This window comes from Lynx rufus, unplaced genomic scaffold (assembly GCF_022079265.1).
Source record: "Lynx rufus isolate CCGP_SWC_20201006 ecotype Redwood Valley unplaced genomic scaffold, mLynRuf1.p SCAF_6, whole genome shotgun sequence".
NCBI lineage: Eukaryota > Metazoa > Chordata > Mammalia > Carnivora > Felidae > Lynx > Lynx rufus.
The window spans coordinates 70,422,962-70,435,015 of NW_025814878.1; the positions used below are offsets into that span (position 1 = coordinate 70,422,962).

The 12,054-nt window shown below is 36.1% G+C and overlaps 1 protein-coding gene across 1 annotated transcript in view; it reads left to right on the forward strand.

Moving 5' to 3' along the window:
• Positions 1-12,054, forward strand: part of CEP162 (centrosomal protein 162) — a 124,267-nt gene that overhangs the window by 30,916 nt on the left and 81,297 nt on the right. Inside the window, exons 7-8 of the mRNA XM_047102435.1 lie at positions 1,433-1,548; positions 3,762-3,792. Of these exons, the coding sequence (XP_046958391.1) occupies positions 1,433-1,548; positions 3,762-3,792 (147 nt within the window). The remainder of the gene's footprint in view (positions 1-1,432; positions 1,549-3,761; positions 3,793-12,054) is intronic.

Below are 12,054 nucleotides of genomic sequence, written 5' to 3' on the forward strand. Positions count from 1 at the left end.
TCTCTTACTCGACACATCCCCAAAGGCAAGGGAATTAAAAGCAAAAGTGAATTACTGGGACCTTATGAAGATAAAAAGCTTCTGCACAGCAAAGGAAACAACCAACAAAACTAAAAGGCAACCAACGGAATGGGAAAAGATATTTGCAAATGACATATCGGACAAAGGTCTAGTATCTAAAATCTATAAAGAGCTCACCAAACTCCACACCCGAAAAACAAATAACCCAGTGAAGAAATGGGCAGAAAACATGAATAGACACTTCTCTAAAGAAGACATCCAGATGGCCAACAGGCACATGAAAAGATGTTCAGCGTCGCTCCTTATCAGGGAAATACAAATCAAAACCACACTCAGGTATCACCTCACGCCAGTCAGAGTGGCCAAAATGAACAAATCAGGAGACTATAGATGCTGGCGAGGATGTGGAGAAACGGGAACCCTCTTGCACTGTTGGTGGGAATGCAAATTGGTGCAGCCGCTCTGGAAAGCAGTGTGGAGGTTCCTCAGAAAATTAAAAATAGACCTACCCTATGACCCAGCAATAGCACTGCTAGGAATCTACCCAAGGGATACAGGAGTACTGATGCATAGGGGCACTTGTACCCCAATGTTCATAGCAGCACTCTCAACAATAGCCAAATTATGGAAAGAGCCTAAATGTCCATCAACTGATGAATGGATAAAGAAATTGTGGTTTATATACACAATGGAGTACTACGTGGCAATGAGAAAGAATGAAATATGGCCCTTTGTGGCAACGTGGATGGAACTGGAGAGTGTGATGCTAAGTGAAATAAGCCATACAGAGAAAGACAGATACCATATGGTTTCACTCTTATGTGGATCCTGAGAAACTTAACAGGAACCCATGGGGGAGGGGAAGGAGAAAAAAAAAAAAAAAAAAAAAAGACGTTAGAGTGGGAGAGAGCCAAAGCATAAGAGACTGTTAAAAACTGAGAACAAACTGAGGGTTGATGGGGGGTGGGAGGGAGGGGCGGGTGGGTGATGGGTATTGAGGAGGGCACCTTTTGGGATGAGCACTGGGTGTTGTATGGAAACCAATTTGTCAGTAAACTTCATATAAAAAAAAAAAAAGACAGCAAAGGGAAAAAAAAAAGAAAAAAAAAAGATTAAAAAAAAATTTTTGGACAGTTCTAGAAATTTTTAGTCTGTTAATAATTTAAAAGATTAAAATTTAAAACTCTTATAACTATTTGAAAGTACAAGATGACAAAATAAACTTAAGTCTACGGATTGAATTCTGATTAAATCTTTGCAAAAAAAAATGTTCTCTAGAGATATCTGTATGTAAATATTTCAGCAAATTATTCTTATGCAGTCTCCTTTCTTTGGAACTCAGCAGTCTTTTATTGGAATATGACTTTTTTAACAGTGTGATTCTTGTATCTTTTTAAATTATTTTCTTCAGAAAATTACAGTGATGATTTTGAAGATGAGGAGGATATTGATGTACCTTTGACCACTAAAGAAGAGACTAATTCCAAAGAAAATCCCAAATCTGAAAAAATACATGTACCCAAACAGGTGATACATCAATTATATATTTGACAGTTTTGAAATTTCTTTCATCATCTTAGCTGACTGTCACTATATGGAGAGCTCAAAATACAAAGTTCTTTATTGTCTTTCTCATTGTTGTAAAGCTATAGGTCTCTTAACACTCAGACATTTTCTTAATTCAGGATGTCAATCGTAATAAATTTGGCAATTGATTTTCTTCTTTTTTTAAAACTTTTTAACATTTATTATTTATTTTTGAGAGACAAAGAGAGACAAAACATGAGCAGGGGAGGGACAGAGAGAGAGAAGGAGACACAGAATTTGAAGCAGGCTGTAGGCTCTGAGCTGTCAGCACAGAGCCCGATGCAGGGCTTGAACCCACAAACTGCGAGATCATGACCTGAGCCGAAGTCAGATGCTCAACTGACTGAGCCACCCAGGTGCCCCTGGCAATTGATTTTCTAAAGGATCTCTTTTGGCAAGTAATTTCCTTAAGCTTTAAAAATTAAAATTTTAATTGAAATCTCAAATCTAATTTTTAAACAGGTATATTAAGCTACACTTTCTTTGGTAGATCTTGTCCTTGTGAAATACAAAAAACATCCCTCAGTATTTATGCTAGCAGTGACATTACTGTCTGAAACTTATTAGACTAAGATCATGAATTAATTCATTACCTCATTCATATTCAGTGTTGCTATACTTCAGATCTCTTCTTAGTTCTTAGCAAGATTGCCTAAGGGTATTACTACATAATGTCTGCCATATAGAACTCTCTGAAGCTACCTATATTAACAAGTAGGATAATTACTATTATGTTAGTCTTTTTTTTTTTTTAAACGTTCATTTATTTTTGAGACAGAGACAGAGCATGAATGGGGGAGGGTCAAAGAGAGAGAGGGAGACACAGAATCTGAAACAGGCTCCAGGCAGGCTCTGAGCTGTCAGCACAGAGCCCGACATGGGGCTCGAACTCACGAACCGCGAGTTCATGACCTGAGCCGAAGTTGGACACCCACCCGACTGAGCCACCCAGGCTCCCCACTATGTTAGTCTTGATCTATATAGTCAGGTCTCTTTGGGGACTGCATGTTAGGATTACATGTTTTAAACATGTGTGAAACCATAGACTGTCTAAACAGAAGCAAGAAATACTTTCCAGGTATCAATAGATACTCTCATTTTAAATGTACCTGGTGCTTTGTCACTAGTTGTCTCTATATCACTCAGTTTAGTGGGGAAAATAAGAAGACCTCTAGAAATACATGAAGATTAATGTGATCTGCTGGCTTTCCTTAGAAGCTTACTAGCATTTATATTTAGAATATGGCAATTTAAATATTTTATGAAAAATAAGTCAGTAGAAGACACAGTGGTTTGATATATTAAAATATAGTGGTGCCTGGATGGCTCAATCAGTTCAGCATCCGACTCTTGGTTTTGGCTCAGGTCGTGATCCCAGGGTTGTGGGATTGAACCCCACATCAGGCTCCACGCTGAGGGTGGCCAGGCTTGAGATTCCCTCTCTCTGTCTACCCCCTCCCCTGCTCAGGCATGCACTCTCTCTTAAAAAAAAAAAAAAAAAAAAAAAAAAAAAGAAAAAGAAAAGCAAATATAGGCCTGCATAAAAATGTGTCAGTGTAGAAGGAATTAAAGCTCTGTTATTATGGAAAAATCAATCCTACATGTTGCCTATCCAAGTGGAGAACGTAGGTGACACTAATTATAAAACTTACTCTAACGGAACTTATAATTTTGATAAATTTCAATTATCTTGCCATTTGGTGGCCTGCCTCTTTGAAAATTTTGTCTCTCAAAATGTAACTGAAACAGACTACAAATTATAGTTGATCATTAATTTTGAAAAGAAGAGAAAAATTATTGATGATGTTATAATAACAAGAATCTTATACAAAGTATCCATGTTATCTTGGAGTTCAAAAAATAGAATTTCTAAGCAAGGTGAATGAGCAGATGGCATCCAGATTCTTTAAACAAGGCTTATAAAGGCCTAAATTAATTAGTAATTGCTACAGTCCTGAAGTTCTTTCATAGCTATGTTCTCTAGTCTTGTAAAATTATTAGTGAATGGGAGTAATAAAAGAAATCTGGAAGGTACATTTCTTTCTCATGATGGAGTAAAACACTGGTTTTCAAATTTTGCTACTATTTGCATTGTGGTCATTTCATATAATTTTGGTTTCAAATAATATGATTATTTTCTTCTTTTAATTTAGGAAGAAGAGAAAACTGGCATGCTGGCTAATGGTAAATATTACATATTCACATATTTTAGATAGCAAAAATTGGTCTATTCAGAATAGTATCAAAATAATTCTGCACAAATTGCTATCTCTCTTTTGTTTTTAAATATCTTTAATGAATTAAAGTCCACAGATTTTCTCAATGATAGGTCCCTTATGCTTGTCTTGAATCCTTCCTGTTATATGTAAGAATATATTATTTTTCTAAACACTAGGAGCAGATGGCATTATGGGTAAATTCTACCAAATATTCAAAGATGAATTCATATCAATTCTTCTTAGAGTCTTCCAAAAAAAATGGAAGAGGGAATTCTTCCAAACTCATTCTATGAGGCTAGCATTACCCTGATAACTAAAACCAGACAAAGACACCTCAAAAAAAGAAAACCACAAGAAAGCAATCCCATTTACAATACCATGAAAAAGAATAAAATATTTAGGAATAAACTAGCCAAGAAGGTGAAAGAGGTGTACACTTAAAACTATAAAACATTGATGAAAGAAATTAAAGAACACACAAATAAATAAAAAGATACTGTGTGTTCATTGATTAGAAGAATTAATGTTAAAATGTATTACCTAAAGTGATCTACAGATCCAATGCAATCCATATCAAATTCAAATGGCATTTTTCACAGAAATAGGAAAAATAATCCTAAAATTTACATGGAACCAAAAAAAACCCCAAATAGCCAAAGCGATCTTGAGAAAAAAGAATAAAGCTGGAGGTATCACACTTCCTGATTTCAAATATATTACAAAGCTACAATAATCAAAATAGTATGGTATTAGCATAAAAAAACCACATAGATCAATGGAATAGTAATCAAAATAGTATGGTATTGACATTTTAGAAAGACTCATAGATCAACGGAAAGTCCAGAAATAAATACATACATATATGGTCAATTAGTTATTGATAGTGGCACAAAGAATACACAGTGAGAAAAGGAATAGTTCTTCAGTAAATAGTGTTTGGAAAGCTGGATAGCCACATGCAAAAGATAAAACTTGACCCTGTCTTACCCCATACACAAAATTGAACTCAATGGATTGAACACTTGGGACGTAAGACCTAAAACTGTAAAACCCATAGAAGAAAACATGGGGTAAGCTCTTTGATACTGGTCTTGGCAACGGTTTTTTAGATTTCATACCAAAAGCAGAAATAAATGAGGTTGATTGCATCAAACTAAAAAGCTTCTGCACAGCAAGGGAAACCATGAACAATATGAAAAAGCATTCTGTGGAATGGGAGAAAGTATTTGCAAACTACATATCCAATACAGGGTTAATATTCAAAACATACAAGGAACTCATACAAATTAATAGCCAAAAAATGGCCAACAGGCACATAAAAAGATGCTTAACTTCACTAATTATCAGGGAAATGCCATTAAAAACCACAGTGAGGAACACCTGGGTGGCTCAGTTGGTTAAATGTCTGACTTCAGCTCAAGTCATGATTTCATGGTTCGTAAGTTCAAGCCCTGCGTTGGGCTCTGTGCTGACAACTCAGAGTCTGGGGTCTGCTTTGGATTCTGTGTCTGCTTCTCTCTCTGCCCTCCCCTGCTCGCTCTGTGTCTCTCTCTCTCAAAAATAAATGAACATTAAAAAAATTAAAAGAAAAAAACACAGATATTACATCATACTTGTCAGGATGACAGTTTTCAAAATGATTAGAGATAACAAATGCTGACTAGGATGTGGAGAAAAGGGAACTCTTATTTGCTGTTGGTGAGAATGTAAACTGGTATAACCACTACAGGAAACAGTATGAAGACTCCTCAGAAAATTAAAAATAGAACTATTACGTGATCCAAAGTCCCACTTCTGGATATATATCCAAAGAAAACAAAATTATTATCTCAAAGAGATATCTATAGTCCCATGTTCTTTGCAGCATTATTTATAATAGCCAAGTATGGAAACAAGCTAAATGTCTGTCAGTGGATGAATGAAAATGTGACACATATATACTAATGAAATGTTGAGTCCTAAAGGAAATTCTGTTATTTGCAACAATAATGTATCACTTGGCTATATTAAATAGCAAGACAAAGGTGAATATTGCATGGTATCACTTATAGATAGAATTTAAAAATAAAAGTTGAACCCAGAAACAGTAGAATGAGGTTGCTAGGAGCTGAGGGGTGGGGAAAATGAGGAGAGATTAATAAAGTATAAACTTTCAGTTATAAGATTAAAAAAAAAAAGTCTGAGAATCTATATAACATAAGTACAATTGTGATTGTTATATAATTAAAATTTGCTAAGAGAGTAGAACTTAGCTGTTCTCACCAAAAAGGTGATGCATGCCTTAATTAACCCAGTTGTAAGAATCCCTTCACAATTTACATAAATCATCACATTTTCCACATTAAATATATTACAGCTTTGTTTTTCAATTATACCTCAATAAAGCCAAAGAGGGGAATAAAAAGATGGTTAATTAACAATAGAAAGTATAATTTACAGAGTCTCAACCAGTGGTTATGTTGGTATATGTTTAACAGCTATATTCTGGAAAAAAAGAAAAAAGCCTGTTTTGGACAGCCTGCTTGTGTTTATGGTGTAAACACTTACATCATAGATGATTTTAAGACATCAATATGAATATGCAAATCAGTCAATATGTTAAAACACATTAACAAAATGAAAGAAAATACATTGCTCCACCCATGTCGTTGCAAATGATAAGAGAGTATTATGCTAAGCGAGATAAGTCCGAGAAGGACAGATACCGTATGATTTCACTCCTATGTGGAATTTAAGAAACAAATGAACAAAGGGGGGGGGGTGGGGAAGAGAGAGGGAGGCAAACCAAGAAACAGACCCTTAACTATAGAGAACCAACTGATGGTTACCAGTTTGTTGGGGGGATGGGTTAAATAGCTGATAGGGATTAAGGAATGCATTTGTTTGATGAGTTGTATGGAAGCATTGAACTTCAGCATTCACTGTATTGTACAACTGAAACTAATATTACGTTGTATGTTAACTAACTGGAATTTAAATAAAAACTAAAACAAAAAAAAAAACCCCTGAGCATCTTACACACAAAAAAATCCATTTGACAGAGTTCAACATCCATTCATGGTTAAAACTCTTAAAATAGAAATTACACAATAAAGGCCATGTGTGAAAACTCTGCAGCTAACATTTTAATCAAAGGTGAAAAACTGAAAACTCTCTTTAAGGTTCAGTATAAGGCGAAGATTCCTCCTCTTCACACTTCTGTTCAGCATTGTACTAGAAGTTCTAGTCACAGCAAACAAGAAAAAGAAATAAAAGGCATCCAAATCAGAAAGGAAGAAGTAAAATTGTATTTATTTGCAGATGGCATGATCACATACATAGGAAACCCTAAAGACAACTGGCAGAATTAATCAATGAATTGAATAAAGTTTCCAGATTAAAAAAAAATCAACATACAAAACTTAATGTTGTTTTTATAAACAAACAGAATAAAAAACTTAGGAATAAATTTAATCAAAGAAGTGAAAGATTTTTACGGTGAAAATTAGAAAACATGAAGAAGACATAGATAAATGGAAAGACATCCTGTGCTCATGGATTGGGAGAATTAATACTATTAAAATGTCCTGACTACCTAAAGTGATATACAAGTCTACAAGGTAATCCCTATCAAAATCCCAATAGCGTTCCCTATAGAAATAGAAAACAATTTTAAAATTCATAGGGAACCACGAAAGACTCCAAATAGTCAAAGCAAGCTTGAGAAAGAGCAATGCTTAGAGGCATCATCCTCCCTGATTTCAAAATATATTACAAAACCATGGTAATCAGAACAGTATGGTATTGGCAGAAAAGCAGACCTATAAAACCATTGCAACGGAATAGAGCCTAGAAATAAATACACACATCTGTAGTCAACTGATCTATGACTGATCTACAAGAAGAGGGCCAAGAATATACAATGAAGAAAGGATAGTCTCTCTTTAATACAGGCATACCTCATTTTATTGCTCTTTGCTTTATTGTGCTTCACAGATACTATGCAGCGTGGCAACACTGCATCAAGCAAGCCAATATATCAGTGCCATATTTCCAACAGCATTTGCTCACTTTGTGTTTCTGTGTCAAATTTTTGTAATTTTTGGAGTTTTTCAAACTTTTTCATTATTATATTTGTTGTAGCAATCTGTAGCTTGTGATCTTTGATGTTACTTTTGTAATTGTTTTGGGGCACCATGAACCATGCCCATGTAATATGGCAAACTTAACCGATAGATGTTGTATTCTGATTGCTCCACTGATTGGCTCTTACCCCATCTCTCTACCTCTCTTCAGCATTCCCTATTACCTGAGACCAACAATATTGAAATTAGGCCAGTTAAGAATCCTGTAGTGGTTCTAAATGTTTTAAGTAAAAGGAAGAATCAGATGTCTCTCACTTTATTTATTTATTTTTAATTTTTTTTTTCAACGTTTATTTATTTTTGGGAGAGAGACAGAGCATGAACGGGGGAGGGGCAGAGAGAGAGGGAGACACAGAATCGGAAACAGGCTCCAGGCTCTGAGCCATCAGCCCAGAGCCTGACGCGGGGCTCAAACTCCCGGACCGCGAGATCATGACCTGGCTGAAGTCGGACGCTTAACCGACTGCGCCACCCAGGCGCCCCTCACTTTATTTTTTAAAAATTGTTTTAAGTTTTATTTTGAAAGACACCAAGACAGCACAAGTGGGGGAAGGGCGGAGAGAGAAGAGACAGAATCCCAAGCAGGCTCCGTGCTGCCAGCACAAAGCCTGATGTGGGGCTCGAACTCACAAAACCATGAGGCCATGACCTGAGCCAAAACCAAGAGTCAGATGCTTAACTGCATGAGCCACCCAGGCACCCCACATGTCTCTCACTTTAAATCTGAGGCTAGAAATGATTAAGCTCAACGAGGAAGGCATGTCGAAAATCGAGATAGGCCATGATACACTTGATCATCCAAGAGTTCTGATAGAGATATATGATGAGATTCATGTTATTCCCATGCCCGTGTTTCATAACACAACATCCATTCTACAGCCCATGTATCAAACAGTAATTTTGGTGTTTAAGTCTTACTTAAAAATTACATTTCATAAAACTATAGTTGGGCTAGTTAGTGATTCCTCTGATGGATCTGGGCAAAGTAAATTGAAACCTTCTGGAAAGGATTCACCATTCCAGATGTCATTAAGAACATTAAGGATTCATGACTTAGAGGAAGAATGTTCCCAATATATAACAGGAGTTTGGAAGAAGTTGATTCCAACCCTTGAGGATGACTTGGAGTGGTTCACAATTTCAGTGGAGAAAGTTAAGTGCAAATGTGGCGGAAGCAGCAAGAAAATAAGAATTAGAAGTGGAGCCTGAATGTGTGACTGAATTGTTGAAACCTTAAGGTCAAACTTGAAGGGATGAGGAAAAGAAAGTAGATTCTTGAGATAGAATCTCATCCTGCTGAAGATGCTGTGAAGTTTGTTGAAATGACACAGCACAGGATCTAGAATATTACATAAGCCTCATTGATAAAGGGGCAGCAGGGTTTGAGAAGATCACCTCCAATTTTGAAAGAAGTTCTGTGGGTAAAGAAGTTCTCTATGCTACAGAGAAATCATTCGTGAAAGGAAGAGACAATTAATGTGTCAAACTTCACTGTCGTCTTGGTTTAAGGAAGTACCACAGCCACCCCCACCTTTAGCAACCACTCCTGATCGATCAGCAGCCATCAGGACTGAAAGACCCTCCACCAGCAAAAAGATTACAACTTGCTAAGCTCAGATGATGGTAGTTTTTAGCAACAAACTAAAAATTTTTAGTTTAATTTTTAAAAATGGTATGTACACTATTTTCGATGTAATGCTATTGCACACTTAATAGAGTATAGTATGGTGTAAATACACCTTTTACATGCACTGAGAAACCAAAAAAATTAATTTGACTGGCTTTATTGCAATATTCGCTTTATTGCAGTGGTCTGGAATTGAACCTGCAGTATCTCTGAGTTATGCCTGTATATGATACTAAAAAACTAGATGTAGATAGTTACGTGCAGAAGAATAAAATTAGGCTCTTATCTCACCCCACATACAAAAGTCAACTCAAGATAGGTCAAAGGCTTAAATATAAAACCTGAAACTGTAAAATAACTAGAAGACATGAGAAAAAAGCTTCTTGGCATTGCGCTAGGGAATATTTTTTTAGATATGACCCCCAAAACACAACCAACAAAAGGGAAAATAGACAAATGAGATTGCATCAGGTTAAAATGCTGTCTAGCAAAGGAAATAATCAGGTGAAAAGGCAACCTATGGAATGGAAGAAGGTATTTATAAACCATATTTCTGATAAGGAGTTGATACCCAAAATATGTAAGGAGCTCATGCAACTCAATATCAAAAAACCAGAGAACCCAATTAAAAGTGAGCAAAGGACCTGAATAGAAGTCTTCAAAAGAAGACATACTAATGGCCAACAAACACATGAAAAGATGCTTAACTTAACTAATCATCAGGGAAGTGCAAATCAAATTAGATATCCCCTCCTACCTGTCAGATTGGCTGTTTATCAAAAAGACAGAAAATAACATGTTCGCGAGGATTTGGAGAGAATGGAATTTTTGAATGCTATTGATGGAATATAAATGGGTGCAGCTACTATGGGAAATAGTACGGTGGTTCCAGAAAAAAATTTAACATGGAACTACCTTATGACTTAGTAATCCCACTTCAGGGTATATATTTTAAAGAGATATCTGTACTCCCATATTCACTGCACCGTCACTTACAATAGCCAAGGTATGGATACAACCTAAATGCCATTGACAGATGACCAATAATATGATAGTACACTGTGGAGGACATACTGCTAAGTGAAATAAGCTCGATGCAGAAAGACAAATACTGCACTGTTCTGTGAAAGGGAGGTATATGCAAATCAAGCTTCAAAGGCCAAAAGAGTCCTAAGACCAAAGGAAAAGGCTGACAAGTCCAGCTTGACAAGAAATCGTTTGTTAGGGAAACTTAGAGGGAGAAGCCTGTTTGTGCACCACAAGATGAGTAGATCTCCACAACCCTCCTCCTTAGGACCTGCTTTTATAGCCCTCGAGGCTGGGAGTACATGCTGAGGGATGACTCAAGGGGAAAATGTTTAAGAATATGTATGGATCAGCTTTGGTTTTCTTTTTCAACATTACTTTGGCTATTCAGGGTCTTTTGTGGTTCCATACAAATTTTAGGATTGTTTGTTCTAGCTCTGTGAAGAATGCTGGTGTTTTTTTGATAGGGATTGCATTAAATATGTAGATTGCTTTGGGTGCTATTGAATTTTAACAATATTCTTCCAATCCATGAGCATGGAATGTTTTTCATTTCTTTATGTCTTCAATTTCTTTCACAACCTTTGTATAGATTCAGTGTATAGATCTTTTCACCTCTTTGTTTAGGTTTATTCCTAGATATTTTATGGATTTTTGTGCAATTGTAAATGGGATTGATCCCTTGATTTCTCTTTATGCAGCTTCATTATTGTTGTATAGAAATGCAACTGATTTCTGTACATTTATTTTATATCCTGTGACTTTGCTGAATTCATGGATCAGCACTAGCAATTTTTTGGTGGAGTCTGTTGGGTTTTCCACAATTCCAGACTTCAGGCTGTATTACAAAGTGTAATCAAAACAGTATGGTACTGGCACAAAAACAGACACATAGATCAGTGGAACTGAATAGAGAACCCAGAAATGGACCCACAAATCTATGGCCAACTAATCCTTGATGAAGTAGGAAAGAATATCCAATGGAAAAAAGACAGTCTCTTCAGCAAATGGTGTTGGGAAAACTGGACAGAGACATGCAAAAGAATGAACCTGGACCACTTTCTTATACCATACACAAAAATAAACTCAAAATGGATGAAAGACATAAACATAAGACAGGAAGCCATCAAAATCCTAGAGGAGAAAACAGGGAGCAACCTCTTTGACCTCAGCTGCATCAAGTTCTTACTTGACATGTCTCCAGTGGCAAGGGAAACAAAAGCAAAAATGAACTATTGGGACCTCATCAAGATAAAAAGCTGCACTGCAAAGGAAACAACCAACAAAACTAAAAGGCATGGAAGAATATATTTACAAATGACATATTAGATAAAGGGTTAGTTTGCAAAATCTGTAAAGAACTTATCAAACTCAACACCCAAAAAACAATCCAGTGAAGAAATGGGCAAAAGACACGAATAGACACTTTTCCAAAGAAGACATCCAAGGG